The sequence below is a fragment of the Salvelinus alpinus genome, chromosome 30, assembly GCF_045679555.1.
Source record: "Salvelinus alpinus chromosome 30, SLU_Salpinus.1, whole genome shotgun sequence".
NCBI classification, from domain to species: Eukaryota; Metazoa; Chordata; class Actinopteri; order Salmoniformes; family Salmonidae; genus Salvelinus; species Salvelinus alpinus.
In genome coordinates this window covers 13,113,484-13,131,900 of record NC_092115.1, presented here as the reverse complement: position 1 = coordinate 13,131,900, position 18,417 = coordinate 13,113,484, and the positions used below count along the sequence as shown (strand labels likewise).

The following is an 18,417-nucleotide window of genomic DNA, read 5'->3' as shown; positions in this document are numbered from 1 at the left end:
AGCTTTCCATTTTTTATTAAAATGCAAAAATTCGTAAAAACATTATTCCACTTTGACATTATGGGTTATTGTGTGTAGGCCAGCGACAGAAAATCTAAATTCAATCAATTTTAAACTAAGGCTGTAACAACAAGATGTGGAAAAAATCATCAAGGGTTATGAATAGTTTCTGAAGGCACTGTACACTATCCAACGAAATGCTTACTTACAGGTTCCTACTTGACATTGCAACAACAATAACACACCATCATATACAGTGAGGGAAAAAAGTATTTGATCCCCTGCTGATTTTGTACGTTTGCCCACTGACAAAGAAATTATCAGTCTATAATTTTAATGGTAGGTTTATTTGAACAGTGAGAGACAGAATAACAACAAAAATATCCAGAAAAATGCATGTCAAAAATGTTATAAATTGATTTGCATTTTAATGAGGGAAATAAGTATTTGACCCCTTCTCAATCAAAAAGATTTCTGGCTCCCAGGTGTCTTTCATACAGGTAACGAACGGAGATTAGGAGCACACTCTTAAAGGGAGTGCTCCTAATCTCAGTTTCTTACCTGTATAAAAGATACCTGTCCACAGAAGCAATCAATCAATCAGATTCCAAACTCTCCACCATGGCCAAGACCAAAGAGCTCTCCAAGGATGTCAGGGACAAGATTGTAGACCTACACAAGGCTGGAATGGGCTACAAGACCATCGCCAAGCAGCTTGGTGAGAAGGTGACAACAGTTTCTGTGATTATTCGCAAATGGAAGAAACACAAAAGAACTGTCAATCTCCCTCAGCCTGGGGCTCCATGCAAGATCTCACCTCGTGGAGTTGCAATGATCATGAGAACGGTGAGGAATCAGCCCAGAACTACACAGGAGGATCTTGTCAATGATCTCAAGGCAGCTGGGACCATAGTCATCAAGAAAACAATTGGTAACACACTATGCCGTGAAGGACTGAAATCCTGCAGCGCCCGCAAGGTCCCCCTGCTCAAGAAAGCACATATACATGCCCGTCTGAAGTTTGCCAATGAACATCTGAATGATTCAGAGGACAACTGGGTGAACGTGTTGTGGTCAGATGAGACCAAAATGGAGTTCTTTGGCATCAACCCAACTTGCCGTGTTTGGAGGAGGAGGAATGCTGCCTATGACCCCAAGAAACCATCCCCACCGTCAAACATGGAGGTGGAAACATTATGCTTTGGGGGTGTTTTTCTGCTAAAGGGACAGGACAACTTCACCGCATCAAAGGGACGATGGACGGGGCCGTGTACCGTCAAATCTTGGGTGAAAACCTCCTTCCCTCAGCCAGGGTATTGAAAATGGGTCGTGGATGGGTATTCCAGCATGACAATGACCCAAAACACACGGCCAAGGCAACAAAGGAGTGGCTCAAGAAGAAGCACATTAAGGTCCTGGATTGGCCTAGCCAGTCTCCAGACCTTAATCCCATAGAAAATCTGTGGAGGGAGCTGAAGGTTCGAGTTGCCAAACGTCAGCCTCGAAACCTTAATGACTTGAAGAAGATCTGCAAAGAGGAGTGGGACAAAATCCCTCCTGAGATGTGTGCAAACCTGGTGGCTAACTACAAGAAATGTCTGACCTCTGTGATTGCCAACAAGGGTTTTGCCACCAAGTACTAAGTCATGTTTTGCAGAGGGGTCAAATACTTATTTCCCTCATTAAAATGCAAATCAATTCATAACATTTTTGACATGCGTTTTTCTGGATTTTTTTGTTGATATTCTGTCTCTCACTGTTCAAATAAACCTACCATTAAAATTATAGACTGATCATTTCTTTGTCAGTGGGCAAACGTACAAAATCAGCAGGGGATCAAATACTTTTTTCCCTCACTGTACATATATATTTATATTCCGGACTTTAATATTTCTTAATTCCTTTATTTGTATTTTTGGGATTTGCATGTATTGTTAGGTATTATTGCACTGTTGGAGCTAGAAACATAAGCATTTCGCAACACCGATAACATCTGCAAAATATGTGTATGCGACCAATAACATTTGATTTAATAAGAAATAATAAAATTAATAAATGGAAACAGGAAATATAAATGACTCTTTCTTGAAGAGTTCTTGAAGAATCTGGAAAAAAAAAAAAAAACATATCTCTCGATAATTATAATACACAACCTAGACAAAAATACAATTGTCAGAAATGATTTAAAATGACTAAATCCTCTAATGCTCTCCAAAACAAGAGACATGATTACACTTTGCTATATGTTGACCACAAATGAGATCAACTGATCTATCCTTGCTCTATCCACTGCAATGGCATCTCATGTCCACTGAGTTGTATTAAAAATACAAGTAAGGGCCTCCCGGGTGGCGCAGTGGTCTAGAGCACTGCATCGCAGTGCTATGCTGCGCCACCAGAGTCTGGGTTCGCGCCCAGGCTCTGTCGCAGCCGGCCGCGACCGGGAGGTCCGTGGGGCGACGCACAATTGGCTTAGCGTCGTCCGGGTTAGGGAGGGTTTGGCCGGTAGGGATATCCTTGTCTCATCGCGCTCCAGCGACTCCTGTGGCGGGCCGGGCGCAGTGCGCGCTAACTGAGGGGGGCGGGTGCACGGTGTTTCCTCCGACACATTGGTGCGGCTGGCTTCCGGGTTGGAGGCGCGCTGTGTTAAGAAGCAGTGCGGCTTGGTTGGGTTGTGCTTCGGAGGACGCATGACTTTCGACCTTCGTCTCTCCCGAGCCCGTACGGGAGTTGTAGCGATGAGACAAGATAGTAATTACTAGCGATTGGATACCACGAAAATTGGGGAGAAAAAAAGGGGATAAAAAAAAGGGGATAAAAAAAAAAAAATACAAGTAAATAGTCTCAAAATCGGAATAGACTGGTAGAGGAATAGAGATGGAAATTGGCCGGCTCAAACATTTTAGTTGAAAGTGAACATCTGGCATACTGTACTTGCTCAATTGAAGCTTCAGCCTTCATCGATTGCCCATCAGGCTTAGGCCTATGACACGGGTGGAATTAAAATAAAACCACAGTCACGGGTCTCGAATACAAGTCTCCCCAATCCATAGGCAACCCTGCTGCTAACACCACTCATGACGTGTAAACGCCTCTCCATAGGCCTTCCCACTTGTGACACCAGTGTAGCAAACAGCGACAGTGCAATGCACCATAAGGATTTCAAACTTGGGCTTTCCAACCTTTGGGCAACTTGCTACCCACTGCTCCAGTTAGGGAGATCATAATGAGCCTATTGTATAGGTATTTAAGGGTCATTGAGCTCCACAGTGGAGGTGTCATAATACCCATAAAACCTAGCGGTCAAACAGGGAAATGGTTCCTAATAGTTTTTCCACCATTCCTTTTCACAATAGGTAATTTTAGAAACAATTCAAATAAGGGCTGCGTTTCGTGGATCCTTACACTGGCGTGATGTTTTGATAACCATGTAAATCTCACTCGGACAAGGTGACTTTTATCAATATATTCTGTTCTATTTACTCTCAGATTCGAAAATGCTAATTAGCGTCAAACTAGACATCATGCAAAACTACAAATCCCTGCAAGCTCCTGCACGTCATCTCTAGCGAACACTTTTGCTAACAGGCATTGTGTCCATTTAAAACTTACACAAGACAGTTCACAGAATTGTAAATTTAAAGAAATGTAGCCAATTTATTCTTTATTCATTACTACATTTAGCTAACATTAGATAGTTAATCCAGAGATTCTTACCTTTGCCTTGATTCGGCAGTCTTGTCCAGATTATCATGGCATTTGTAGTTCTTTATGATAGCCATATTAGCTGCATTTCATTTATGGGGGGGGGGGGGGGTGATATAGGCAAATATATTGATATATAATATACCTTGTCCTAGAGAGATTTACATTGTTGTCAAAACGTCAAGCCAAGGTTTTTATTTTTATTTTACCTTTATTTAACTAGGCAAGTCAATTAAGAACCAATTCTTATTTACAATGACGGCCTACCAATAGGCAAAAGGCCTCCTGCGGGGACGGCGGCTAGGTTTAAAAATATATATATATTTATAAATGTAGGACAAAACACACATCACGACAAGAGAGACAACACAACACTACATAAAGAGAGACCTAAGATAACAACATAGCAAGGCAGCAACACATGATAACACAGCCTGATAGCAACACAACATAGTAGCAGCCCAAAACATGCTACAAATGTTATTGGGCACAGACAACAGCACAAAGGCAAGAAGGTAGAGACAACAATACATCATGCAAAGCAGCCACAACTGTCAGTAAGCGTGTCCATGATTGAGTCTTTGAATGAAGAGATTGAGATAAAACTGTCCAGTTTGAGTGTTTGCTAGCTGCAGCGAACTGAAAAGAGAAGCGACCCAGGGATGTGTGTGCTTTGGGGACCTTTAACAGAATGTGACTGGCAGAACAGGTGTTGTACTGTATGTGGAGGATGAAGGCTGCAGTAGATATCTCAGATAGGGGGGAGTGAGGCCTAAAAGGGTTTTTATAAATAAGCATCAACGAGTGGGTCTTGCGACAGGTATACAGAGATTACCAATTTACAGAGGAGTATAGAGTGCAGTGATGTGTCCTATAAGGAGCATTGGTGGCAAATCTGATGGCTGAATGGTAAAGAACATCTAGCCGCTCGAGAGGACCCTTACCTGCCGATCTATAAATTATGTCTCCGTAATCTAGCATGGGTAGGATGGTCATTTGAATCAGGGTTAGTTTGGCAGCTGGGGTGAAAGAGGAGCGATTACGATAGAGGAAACCAAGTCTAGATTTAACTTTAGACTGCAGCTTTGATATGTTGGTCCTGGTCAGTCCCTGGATGGGAGACCAGATGCCAGATGCTGCTGGAAGTGGTGTTGGAGGGCCAGTAGGAGGCACTCTTTACTATGGTCCCAAAAAATATATACCCCAATGCTCCAGGGCAGTGATTAGGGACGTTGCCCTGTGTAGGGTGCCGTCTTTCGGATGGGACGTTAAACGGGTGTCCTGACTCTCTGAGATCATTAAAGATCCCATGGCACTTATCGTAAGAGTAGGGGTGTTAACCCCGGTGTCCTGGCTAAATTCTCAATCTGGCCCTCAAACCATCACGGTCACCTAATAATCCCCAGTTTACAATTAGCTCTTTCATCCCCCTCCTCTCCTCGACTATTCCCCAGGTCGTTGCTGTAAATGAGAACGTGTTCTCAGTCAACTTACCTGGTAAAATAACGGATAAATCAATAAATAATATAAAATGTGATGAGAGAATAACAATGTACCTTCTAGCCATACTCCCAAGTACTTGTATGAGGTGACTAATAAACCCTCAGAGGTAGTAATCACACCTGTGGGGAGAGGGGCATTCTTCTTTCCAAACCACATGACCTTTGTTTTGGAGATGTTCAGAGCAAGGTTAAGGGTAGAGAAAGCTTGTTGGACACTAAGAAAGCTTTGTTGTAGAGTATTTAACACAACGTCCAGGGAGGGGCCAGCTGAGTATAAGACTATCATCTGCATATAAATGGATGAGAGAGCTTCCTACAGCCTGAGCTATGTTGTTGATGTAAATTGAGAAGAGTGTGGGGCCTAGGATCGAGCCTTGGGGTACTCCCTAGGTGACAGGCAGTGGCTGAGACAGCAGATTTTCTGACTTTAAACACTACACTCTTTGAGAGAGGTAGTTAGCAAACCAGGCCAAAGACCCCTCAGAGACACCAATACCCCTTAGCCGGCCCACAAGAATGGAATGCTCTACTGTATCAAAAGCTTTGGCCAAGTCAATAAAAATAGCAGCACAACATTGCTTAGAATCAAGGGCAATGGTGACATCATTGAGGACCTTTAAGGTTGCAGTGACACGTCCATAACCTGAGCAGAAACCAGATTGCATACCAGAGAGAATAGTATAGACATCAAGAAAGCCAGTCAGTTGATTATTGACAAGTTTTACATGTAAGCTAAGGTTAGCCTACACGAAACACATGCCTTAAAATCCTCTATGGGAAAAATGAATGGTGGAAAATTGATTGGACCCATTTACCTGTTTGACCGCTAGGTTTTATGGGTATTATGAGTCAAAGTGTGGTACTCTATTACAATATTGTCTGAAATAATATACAGAGGTCCACAAATCAGGAAGGGTGTTGTTACATTACTACAGTAACATGCTATAGACACTCACCCTGTCTATGAATTTCTCAATTTAACTGACAACAATAAAGTTTCGAGAAAAATTTATTATGCAGTACAAAAACGTGAAGACACTCCAGAGAACTCTGAAGTGCAGGACATGTCCTTTTTTATTCTTCCGCCCCTTATGCTAAAGCGCCAGTGAGTCCATTGTGCGGAGTGATCTGACGCAGACTACACCCATGCGCTGCCTGATTACATTGGCTTTCTTTACTGCCCGAGCCAAGACGTGTGTGAACGTCGAAGTGGGGGTACAATTAGAGACACTAAATTGATCCGTAAGCAGCGCAAAATCGGCTGTCACTGTCTTATCCCATAAACTACACTTCGGAGTTCATAGGGAGCTGTATATTTCAACATGTCTTGGCAAAGCTACGTGGATAACCTGATGGCGGATGGCAGCTGTCAGGATTCCGCCATTGTTGGGTATACGGACGCCAAATACGTTTGGGCAGCACATGCCGGTGGTACTTTTAACAACATAACGGTAAGAAATGAAATGGAAACCAATAACAAATGTGAATCAGAATGAATGCTGGCAGGGATGATCACAACCTCGCCGAACCTAGTTTAGCTAACGAGTTCGCTTGCTAGCTAGCTCCACCGTCCATTCCGTTTGGCCAGCAAGCGAGTAACGTTAGCTAAAACTAGATACGTTAGCATGCTAGTTTGCTATTCCTAACGTCATATGTACAATTAGACTTGGCCAATAATATTAGGCTAAAACTGTTGTGGATTTATCCTGGCTGCTAACAATGTTAGCTAGCTGTCCAGAATTAGCCTACTTAGCTGGCATGCTTGCTAGACAACCTATTTTTATTTTTATAATATCACCTTTTATTTAACTAGGCAAGTCAGTTAAGAACATTCTTATTTACAATGACGGCCTACACCGGCCAAACCCAGACGACACTGGGCCAATTGTGCGCCGCCCAATAGGACTCCCAATCACGGCCGGTTGTGATACAATCTGGATTCGAACCAGGGTGTCTGTAGTGACGCTTGCCTTAGACCGCTGCGCCACTCGGGAGCACGGTAACGTTAGATCCAATGAATGAGTGTCGTGGTCTAAAGTTAACGTCAGATACCATAGTCAAGTTAGCCAACATGCTAATGTGGCTAGCTAGCTACCTACCTACACTTGCCAAAGCGTCAGCTAACGGCCTGCCTAATCTGTTTATTCTATACGGGTGTGCTAGCTAGTTATAACGGCGTGTTACCCAATGTCTCCATTTGGAGAACCGAGACAATAGATACATTTCGACATGTTATGTTATAGCTAGTTAACTAAGTAAATATGCAAGGTAGTAGTTAATATTAACTAGTTGCAGAAAGAGTTCTTAAGCGTTTTGCGTAACTCAGGACCTAACTTGCCTTGTTGCTTCCCAAGATGGCGGCTCTCCCATGCCATCCACAATGGGTGAGCTTACTAACTATACTGATCAAAAATGTAAACTAAACCATTTCTAAGATTTTACTGAGTTACAGTTCATATAAGGACATCAGTCAATTGAAATAAATCCATTAGTCCCTAATCTATGAATTTCACATGGCTGGGAATACATATGCTGTATGTATGTTGGTCACAGACACCTTAAAAAAAAAAAAAGGCAAGGGCGTGGCAAAAAAATAAAGGCAAGTCAGAATTTGGTGTGGCCACCATTTGCCTCATGCAGCGCAACACATCTCCTTTGTATAGAGTTGATCAGGCTGTTGATTGTGGCCGGTGGAATGTTTTCCCGCTCCTCTTCAATGGCTGTACAAAGTTGCTGGATATGGCGGAAACTGGAACACGTTGTCGTACACCGCGATCAAGAGCATCCCAAACATGCTCAATGTCTGAGTATGCAGACCATGGATAAACTTGGACATTTTCAGCTTCCAGGAATTTTGTACAGATCCTCGTGACGTGGGCCCATGCATTATCATGCTGAACATGAGGTGGATGAATGGGCCTCAGGATCTGGTCACATTCAATTCTTGAGCAAAAGCTCTGGTGGACATTCCTGCAGTCAAAATGCCAATTGCACGCCCCCTCAATCTGTGGAATTCTGTTGTGAAAAAATGGCACATTTTAGTGGCCTTATTGTCCCAGCACAAGGTGCTGCTGTTTAATCAGCTTCTTGATATGCCACCTCAGGTGGATGGATTATCGTGGCAAAGGAAAATCTTCACTAACAGGGACGTGAACAAATTGCACAATTTGTGAAATTTTTGTGCTTATGGAAAATTACAGTTTTTATTTCAGCTCATGAAGCATGGGACCAACACTTTACATGTTGCGTTTTTTTACAGTGTAGCTAGTTAGATTAGTTTGTAGACAAGTGTAGCTAGCCAACTCCACTAATGCATTTTGAATGTAGACTTAAGTGCTGTACTACTTATTCATTATTCTCAGTGTATTTATAATAAAATAAAATAGGTCAGGGTAGTCGCACCCACCCCAAAAAATACGAGCTTCGACAAAAATTGACGTCAGCTTTCAAAAATTAATAAAATAGCACCTATGCATTACGAAGAACTTTCGTTGCTGTCTTTTTGGTAGATACCATCCCTCTTGCCATACCCTCTTTACAAAATATGACTTAAATCCAGTTGTGCACCCCATTCCAGATGCTTTTAGTAGCGCTGCCATTTCTAAATGTTACATGTCCACTTTTTAATCTGCATTAACTTTGTGAGTGCACTTTAACTGTGTTTCAGCCTCAAGAAATTGATGTCCTCATTGGAAAGGACAGGGCTAGCTTCTTCACCAACGGCATGACCTTGGGTTCGAAGAAGTGCTCGGTCATCAGAGACAGCCTCCATAATGAAGGGGACTGGACAATGGACATCAGGACAAAGAGTCAAGGAGGAGAGCCAACATACAACGTTACTGTAGGCAAAGCCGGAAAAGGTAAAGGGTGACTACTTTTAGTGGTAAACAAACATTTCAGTGATTGCAACGTTATAGCCCCAGATCCATCCTACAAGTTTGCGTTTTGGAACAGGCAGCGGAATTCTGATCTTTTTCCCACTATTTGGTCTTTTGACCAATCACATCGGATCTTTTCAGATGAGCTGATCTAATTGGTCAAAAGACCAATTAATGAAAAAGATCAGAATTGGGCTGCCTTTCTAACGCAGCCTAAAATATTCAAGTGTTGCCTTCTAGTCAATGCAAGCATCTTGTGGATTGGTGGTGATGATTCGTTCTAGTGCTCTGTTCTCATATTAGTACATCATGCAGCTTTTTTACTATGAAACAGAATACAGCACAACATATATCTGTGTTGCAAAGGGAAATATGAACATGTGCAATTTGATTTATCAATATAGTCAATGGTACAATTTAAGCTAGGACATTGCTGTGACTTTGGGATAGAAATCGAAGAGAACTTTGTCCTCCCGAGTGGTGCAGTGGTCTAAGGCGCTGCAATGCAGTACTAGCTGTGCCACTAGAGATTCTGGTTTTGAGTCTGGTTTTGAGGCCGTGACCGGGAGACCCATGGGGTGGCGCACAATTGGCCCAGCATTGTCCAGGTTAGGGGAGGGTTTGGCCGGCAGGGATGTCCTTGTCCCATTAGCGACTCCTGTGGCGGGCCGGGCGCAGTGCACGCTGACAAGTCGCCAGGTGTACGGTGTTTCCTCTGACACATTGGTGCGGGTGGCTTCCGGGTTAAGCGTGCATTGTGTAAAGAATCAGTGCGACTTCGTTGGGTTGTGTTTTGGAGGACGCACGGCTCACGACCTTCGCCTCTCCCAAGTCCGTACAAGAGTTGCAGCGATGAGACAAGACTAACTACCAATTTGGATACCAGGAAATTGGGGGGGGGGGGTATAAAATAGAAATCGAAGAGAACTTGTTGAATTTCATCACCGGTCGGCCAGATGTGTCCATTGAGGCAAAGTACATAGATGTTACTTATGAAGATCCATGCTTTGTATGAGAAAAAGTAAGCCTAATTCACAAGCAGTCTCATTCAAGTTAGTGTATTGAAATGGCAGAAGTAAAGAAACAAGAAGTCAAGGTTTGCCTACTCTTAAGTCCATCTGCCTTTGTGGTCCTTACTGACATCTGTCATTTGAGTCTAATCAACAACTTTGAGGGTCTTTACCTTTTTTCGGCTTCTTCTTGCCTCTTAACTATTGGGTGGTTGTCAACCTCACTAACATTTTAGATGCATGCTGTTAAGGTAGTCTGTTTAACATTTCTAGCCCTCTATATCGTCTCCCTGGACAGTAGCCTACAATGTCTCTCTACATTTTGGCGCAGGCAAAACGGGTCTTGTAGCCTACATTTTGATTAACTAGCAGTCCATGGACTTCCATTTTCAAGGCAATGTCAAATTTTTAATATGCTGCTTGCATTTGTTATTCTGCCTCAAATGTTTTTGGGCAAGACACCGCCAAGTATTATGAAGAGAAATGGTAGGTGGCTGTCCAGTCTCCCTGTGCCACTTTACCCCTACCATCACTAATACAGGGCTCTACGCTGACATATTTTTACAATGAGCACGTGTGTGCCTATTTTGAAAATGTAGGACCACACAAAGAATTTTAGGAGCACAATGAAAAAGGAGGTGATAAAGCTAGAATTCTTCATTTGTATTGGCACACTGATGCTCCTAAATTAAAATTCCAGGTGGCACAGCAAAATATGTAGGTGCATATGCAAGAAAAGTGGTCGGCACTGTAGAGCCCTGTAATAACCCTGAGTGTAGAAGTGGCTTTAAAAACATACCACACACATCCCCCACCCACATTACCTTATGTTGGCCACATTCAACTCTTTTGACGTTCTAGTCATTTAACAGACGCTCTTATCCAGAGCGACTTACAGTAGTCAGTGCATACTTTTTTGTGCTGGTCCCCCCCCCCATGGGAATCGAAACCAAAACCCTGGCATTGCAAGTGGCATGCGCTACCAACTGAGCCACACGGGACCCCCACACCTCAGAGGGAAGGTCCTATATGCATGTAGTGATTGAAGTGCTCTGTAGAGGGGTTATGACACTGTAAAAGGTGGACTAATAAACCAGAGATACGTTCAGGTGCCTGAGCATCATATTGCATACACTCCTAAAGGATAGATAACTTTTTTTAGAGGTAATTTGGCTTATTCCTGGTTTCTGTACAGTTGGAACAGCTTCTGTTCAGTTACATTATTTATCTGTTTGAAACATTTATCCAAAACATTTGTGCATTGAACTTGTTTGCAAGTAGTCAGGTGACTTGTGAAGAAAAGGCCCTACTTGGTTTAATGTAAGGCTTCAGTTTATAGAAAGAAAATAAATTCTCAAGCCGTGTTCTTGAAGTTACGGTCAGGTCTGTATACAATTCTGTACATTGTCCATATGCTTGAATCCAGGCAATGACATTGATGATTGGTAGCGTAGCAATATGCAAAGTGTTATCCTCGTAAAAATATTTCAAAAGAAGATGAAGAACAAACTATGATGGAAAAATAGTTTTTTTTTTCGTGCAGGTACAGCCAATTTGTGTAAAAATAATATTGTGAAGTTGTCAAAACGATACGATTAAAAAAATATCCCGATATGGAACTATCAATAAAAATAAAAACTATAACACACACAAGCCATAACTTTAACTTCTGTTATGCCAACTGTACAGTGTTTCCCCTATGATTTTTTTCAGCAGTGGTAGCTGTTCCCATTAACTTCCAGTCATTGAGCCAACAACTATCCATTTAAAAGTGTGTGTTGGCAGAAATTTATATATTTTTTTATTCATTTATATTTTTTGCAGAGGTAGCAACAATTCAGCGGTGGGCCACCTCTGCTAAATGAATATAGGGGAAACACTTCCATAGGCTCACTAACCTTCTTTTCCTCACTTGACTGTCTTTCCCTTTGATCGCTCTAAACTTTCCCCTTTCCTTTCTTCTCTTTCAGTCTTGGTTCTTGTAATGGGCAAAGAAGGGGTCCATGGAGGTGGATTGAATAAGAAGGCATACTCAATGGCAAAATACTTGAGGGATTCAGGGTTCTAGTGTCACCAAGCTTGCTTAGTTAAAATTGAGGGACATAAAGAAGAGAAAATAAAATATTGCTGTTAAGATTTCTCCTGCAAGCAGTCAAATGTCGTGGAAACTTTAATAGCAATGGAGAGTAATGGTGGCGGTAAGGTCCTATGTCACCTTTATCCCCACTTTTAGCGGGGGAAAAATACTTTCTTGTCAATTTGTCATTTTCCCTTTTGTTTCCTTGTGTGCTCCAGCATTGGTTTTAGTCATGGGAAAAGAAGGGGTCCATGGCGGACAACTCAACAAGAAAGCATTTACTATGGCTGAGTACCTGAGGAAGTCTGGATCTTAAGGCAGCCTGTCTACCCACCTAGCAGTTCCCTCTGGCTCCCCCTCATTGTGTTGACAGTACTTCCAGGATTAGTTAACAGATGCATTTCTCTCCCAGTTCCATTTTTATGTACACCCTTATTTTATTTTTCATGTTAATTCATGTTTGTTTTTTTCTTCTCCTATCTCCCTGTTCTTTCTCAGAGTATTAACACTACAGGATGTACTCAACTCTATTTCTGACACTACAATAACAAATTGTTGAAGTTTATATTTACCAAAACACATGTGCAAAGAAATGAATAATGTAATAAAGTGTATACCAAATTTGGACTCGGCTTGTAAAAACAAATACTTAGCAATTGGAAAACGATGAGGAATCACACTGTGAATGTCTGTGTCATTCAATGGTGCAGATAGTTTTGGATGGGACAATGCCTTATGAGCGTACTGAAGAGATAACCGGCTGGTATTGTTTTCCTTTTCTCCGGGTGGCTTCCTTGTCAGGATTTGAAAGTTGCATGCATATCTTTTAGCAGGGTTGGGGTTAATTCCATTTTATTTCCAGACAATTCAGAAAGTTAACCCAATTCCACATTTTCCTATTTGAAGAGAATTGGAATTTCAGTGTAATTCCTGAATTGAAATGGAATTGACCCTAACCCTGTCTTTAACCATACAGAGCTGAACTCTCCTTGCCCTTCCCAAAACTTTTATATTCCCGCAAAATGTTATTTTCATTCAGCCCTCAATTTCTTGCTTTGTCATTGGATACTACATAAATCCAGAATAATCCTCGATACATACACCTTAAAACCCCTGAGTCAGACCACTTTTTGTTCTTTTGCATTGTCTTCCATCAAATGCTTTTGCTGTTGTAACTTGAATGTGGTCTTAAACGTCATTGTGGTGTTGGAATATTGTAATGGCAGATCAAATCAGTATTGCTGAGGTTTTTTGTTGATAGAAATTCCTCCCATGAACCCTCACTACATCTTGAAGTCTCCATGGACATTCCATCTGCCAGCTCCTGTATTTCACGCTGCCGATGTATTGTGCAGCGTATCGTCCCGACTCCCTACATAACCATGTTTTGTCAAGTTGGCAAGTTATATTTTCCATAGGACCAATTGTTATGTCACAGTTAGGGGACTTTTCAGAATTGCTTCAAATCATTGTGAAGGATGATTGTTGTCCTCTGTTTGACTGTAATCATTAGACTATACTTCAGATGACTGTAAAACACACTGCTTCTTATGATGACTTTAAAACACGAATTGATTTGCTGATCATTTGTTAACAGATAATTGCAGTCTCATTTGACACCTGTGGTATTCTCACTGAATGCATTTGACTGTAAACCCAAGCTCTGCTGGGCAACAAACTCTTTGAATTTATTGCCTAGTGCTCTACTTATCATCATGTGTATCAGCAACTGTCATAGCACGGTACTTAACAGTAAATTACAAAAAAAATATGAAAATAGTGATAGTGTGTACACTAAATTTATGAAAAATGGTGTTGGTTGGAATAAGAACACTAAGTTGTCTTGTGAAAACTTTCTAAGAAAAACTGTGTATCCTGTGCCATAACACAGATCTGGTCTGTTGCTACTTTGAGTTAGATTATTCTTTTTTTAAACTGCTGCCCCAGCAAGGACTAACTTCAATGGCAATTTCCTTCGGGATATTTTGGCATCAACCGATACACTCCAGGCTTTGTGGACTATGTACAGACCAAAAAAATACATTTTCCTCTTATGCATTTGGATTCAAAATTATGAAATGTGCATTTTCAAAATTTGGGGAAAATTGTATAAATTGATAAATCACCTTTTGTTTACAGACGGATCAAATAAAAGCTATTCCAACCAGAACTGTAACCCTGTGTGTTCTTGATTTATTAACTGATTTCAATTCTGTAGTTGAGTTATTTGATTAAACTGATCTTTATGATAAAAATTATGCAGCATTAGAGTAGGAGATGTGAAAAAACGTGCAAGACACTACAATATATGCCATATTTAGACAGCTCAATTCGGATCTTTCTCCGCTAATTGGTATTTACCAATAATTGGGCAAAAGATCAGATTTAGGCTGCCTGTGTAAATGCAGCCATAGTTAGCGTTTTCCTGCTCAGACGTTGCATGCATCAACCAATAGTTGCGTTCCTTGTCATCGACTGCGGTCGAGCACCACATTGCTAGAACATAATGTGAGCGTTCCTCTGCCCAGGCTTTGCTGACGCCTTACCGATCTTACAATGCCTGGATAGGTATTTTACATACAACTAATCACATACACTATATACAAAAGTTTGTGGACAGCCCTTCAAGTTAGTTTATTCAGCAATTTCAGCCACACCCTTTGCTGACAGGTGTATGGAATTGATCACACAGCCATGCAATCTCCATAGACCAACATTGGCAATAGAATGGCCTTCCTGAAAAACTCAGTGATTTAACGTGGCACCGTCCTAGGGCACCACCTTTCCAACAAGTCAGTTCATTAAATTTCCGCTCTGCTAGAGCTGCCCCGCTCAACTGTAAGTGCTGTTATTATGAAGTGGAAACGTCTAGGAGCAACAGCTGCGAAGTTGTAGGCCACACAAGCTCACAGAACGGGATCATCCTCGGTTGCAACACTCACTACTGAGTTCCAAACTGCCTCTGGAAGCAACTTCAGCACAAGAGTTGTTAGTCGGGAGCTTCTTGAAATGGGTTTCCGTGGCCGAGCTGCCGCACACAAGCGTAAGACCACCATGCGCAATGCCATGCGTCTGCTGGAGTGGTGTGAAGCTCACCGCCAGTGGACTCTGGCGCTGTGGAAATTAGCTCTGTTCCGGCCATTATTATGAGGCGTTCTCCCCTCAGCCTTCTGTGCACTAGACCACGGTTTCCCAAACTAGGTGCTGCGTTTACATTGGCAGTCAAATTCTGATATTTTACCACTTATTGGTCGTTTTGACCAATCCGATCAGCTCTTTTGACAATAATTGGGCTGCCTGTGTAAACACTGCATGAGAGGTTTTTATCGTATAATGCTGCGTTCATTAAAAAGTGGGTAGGTTGTATTTACCACATACGACTAGGAAGAATCCACTTGAACGCCCCTCCAACTTGTAATTACTAGTGGGAAACTCGTCTTTCATCCCTGAGCGCTGACTTCTCCCACATGCTGATCTCTAACGTCACATACTAAGGAAATTACCTTGATAACAGCATTTTCGGCAGTTAATTGTAACAACAAAATATATATAAAAAGCAACCTATTGACTATAATGGGGGATCCTGCTTTCTGAAAACATTGCCTGCAGTACCCCGGTTTGCCTTGAACTTGGAAGTCCTCAATGAGAGGGGCCAGTCGTTCTCCCCTGACCTAATGCCGCATTCAAGACAACTGGGAACCTGGAAACAAACTAACTCCGACTGGGGAAAATCCTTTTGAACGGTCATCCAACTTGGAATTCGGAAAACTGTGGAATCACCCTAGAGAGATTTTTCCCCCCCAGAGTTCCCAGTTGTCTTGAAAGCACAATATACACCATATGGGCAATCTGGTGCCCGATGGCACAGTCGATAACGTGGCAGCAACCATTGGTTTATGCATGCAACATTTGAGCAGGGGATCATGACCGCTGCTTACACCTGTCAATCTCAGTGCATATAGTGGGCGCGTTTCTCTGTCCAGACATTGCTGATGAATGCCAGAGGTATACTACAAGGCAGGATTATGGAGTTAGCCAGCTAACTTGTCTAAATATTCTGTTCACTTTTTATTTTGTAGAAATAAGCTTGGTCTAATTAATTTTACAAATGAAAATACATTTTCTGTTTAGCGTTTTTTACAGTGCTTTCAGAAAGTATTCAGACCCATTGACTTTTCACATTTTGTTAAGTTACAGCCTTATTCTAAAATTGATTAAATAAAACACTTCCCTTATCAATCTGCACACAATACCCCATAATGACAAAGCAAAAACGTATTTTTATTTTATTTTAATTGTGGCAAATTTATTAAAAAATATATAAAAAAGAAATACCTTATTTATATAAGTATTCAGACCCTTTGCTATGAGACTCGAAATTGAGCTCAGGTGCATCCTGTGTCCATTGATCATCCTTGAGCTGTTTCTACAACTTTATTGGAGTCCACCTGTGGTAAATTCATTGGATTGGACATGATTTGGAAAGGCACAAACCTGTCTATATAAGGTCCAACAGTTGACAGTGAATGTCAAAGGAATTGTCTGTAAACCTCCGAGACAGGATTGTATCAAGGCACAGATCTGGGGAAGGGTACCAGAATATTTTCTGCAGCAATTGAAGGTCCCCAAGAACACAGTGGCCTCCATCATTCTTAAATGGAAGAAGTTTGGAACAACCAAGACTCTTTCTAGAGCTGGCCAACCGGCCAAACTGATCAATCGGGGGAGAATGGCCTCGATCAGGGAGGTGGAACCCGATGGTCACTCTGACAGAGCTCCAGAGTTCCTCTGTGGAGATGGGAGAACCTTCCAGAAGGACAACCATCTCTGCAGCACTCTACCAATCAGGCCTTTATGGTAGAGTAGCCAGACAGAAGCCACTCCTCAGTAAAATGCACATGACAGCCCGCTTGGGAGTTTGCCAAAACATTTACATTTACATTTTAGTCATTTAGCAGACGCTCTTATCCAGAGCGACTTACAGTAGAGTGCATACATTTTATTACATTTTTACATACTGAGACAAGGATATCCCTACCGGCCAAGAGCAGACGCTCTTATCCAGAGCGACTTACAGTAGAGTGCATACATTTTATAACATTTTTTTTTTTTTTTTTTTTTTACATACTGAGACAAGGATATCCCTACCGGCCAAACCCTCCCTACCGGCCAAACCCTCCCTAACCCGGACGACGCTATGCCAATTGTGCGTCGCCCCACGGATCTCCCGGTTGCGGCCGGCTGCGACAGAGCCTGGGCGCGAACCCAGAGACTCTGGTGGCGCAGCTAGCACTGCGATGCAGTGCCCTAGACCACTGCGCCACCCGGCACCTAAAGGCACCTAAAGACTCTCAGACCACAAGAAACAAGATTCTCTGGTCTAATGAAACCAAGATTGAACTCTTTGGCCTGAATGCCAAGCGTCACGTCTGGATTAAGCCTGGCACCATCCCTACAGTGAAACATGGTGGTGGCAGCATCATGCTGTGGGGATGTTTTTCAGCAGCAGGGACTGGTAGACTAGTCAGGATCGAGGCAAAGATGAACAGAGAAAGTACAGAGATCCTTGATGAAAACCTACTCCATACCGCTCAGACTGGGGCGAAGGTTCACCTTCCAACAGGACAACGACCCTAAGCAAACAGCCAAGACAACGCAGGAGTAGCTTCAGGACAATCGAACATCTCTGGAGAGACCTGAAAATAGCTGTGCAGCGACGCTCCCCGTCCAACCTGACGGAGCTTGAGAGGATCTACAGAGAAGAATGTTAGAAACTCCCCAAATACAGGTGTGCCAAGCTTGTAGCGTCATACCCAGGAAGACTCGAGGGTGAAATTGCTGCCAAAGGTGCTTCAACAAAGTACTTAGTAAAGGGTCTGAATACTTACATACATGTGATTTTTATATTTTTCCTAAATTTGCACCAAAAAAACTACATGCTTTGTCATTATGGGGTATTGTGTGTAGATTGATGAGGGGAAAAAACTATTTAATCCATTTTAGAATAAGGCCTTAATGTATCAAAATGTGGAAAAAGTCAAGGGGTCTGAATACTTTCTGAATGCACTGTAAGTTATAGCAATCTGGTGCCTGATGGAAAAGTCAATGATGTGGCCAACGTCTGAGCATGGGGAACTCGACCAGGGTCTAGGGGTCGATTTGGGGCCAATGTCTTCAGATGGTGACCATAAACAGATGGTGTGTAGAAACTTGGTGGTTTGGTGGGTAGAGACTTAGTGGTAGGT

General features: G+C 42.2%; 1 protein-coding gene across 2 annotated transcripts; it reads left to right on the top strand.

Annotated features, from left to right (window-relative positions):
• The first annotated feature begins 6,266 nt into the window (after positions 1-6,266).
• Positions 6,267-14,342, top strand: LOC139560304 (profilin-2-like). Of its 2 annotated transcripts, none has more exons than XM_071376955.1 (3): positions 6,267-6,658; positions 8,875-9,067; positions 12,391-14,342. In XM_071376955.1, the coding sequence occupies exons 1-3, from the start codon at positions 6,530-6,532 to the stop codon at positions 12,486-12,488; spliced, it is 420 nt and encodes a 139-aa protein (XP_071233056.1). In that variant the 5' UTR covers positions 6,267-6,529; the 3' UTR covers positions 12,489-14,342. The 2 variants fall into 2 exon arrangements, with proteins under 2 accessions (XP_071233056.1, XP_071233055.1); XM_071376954.1 differs by having other exon boundaries at positions 6,343-6,658; positions 12,066-14,342.
• The last annotated feature ends 4,075 nt before the right edge of the window (positions 14,343-18,417 follow it).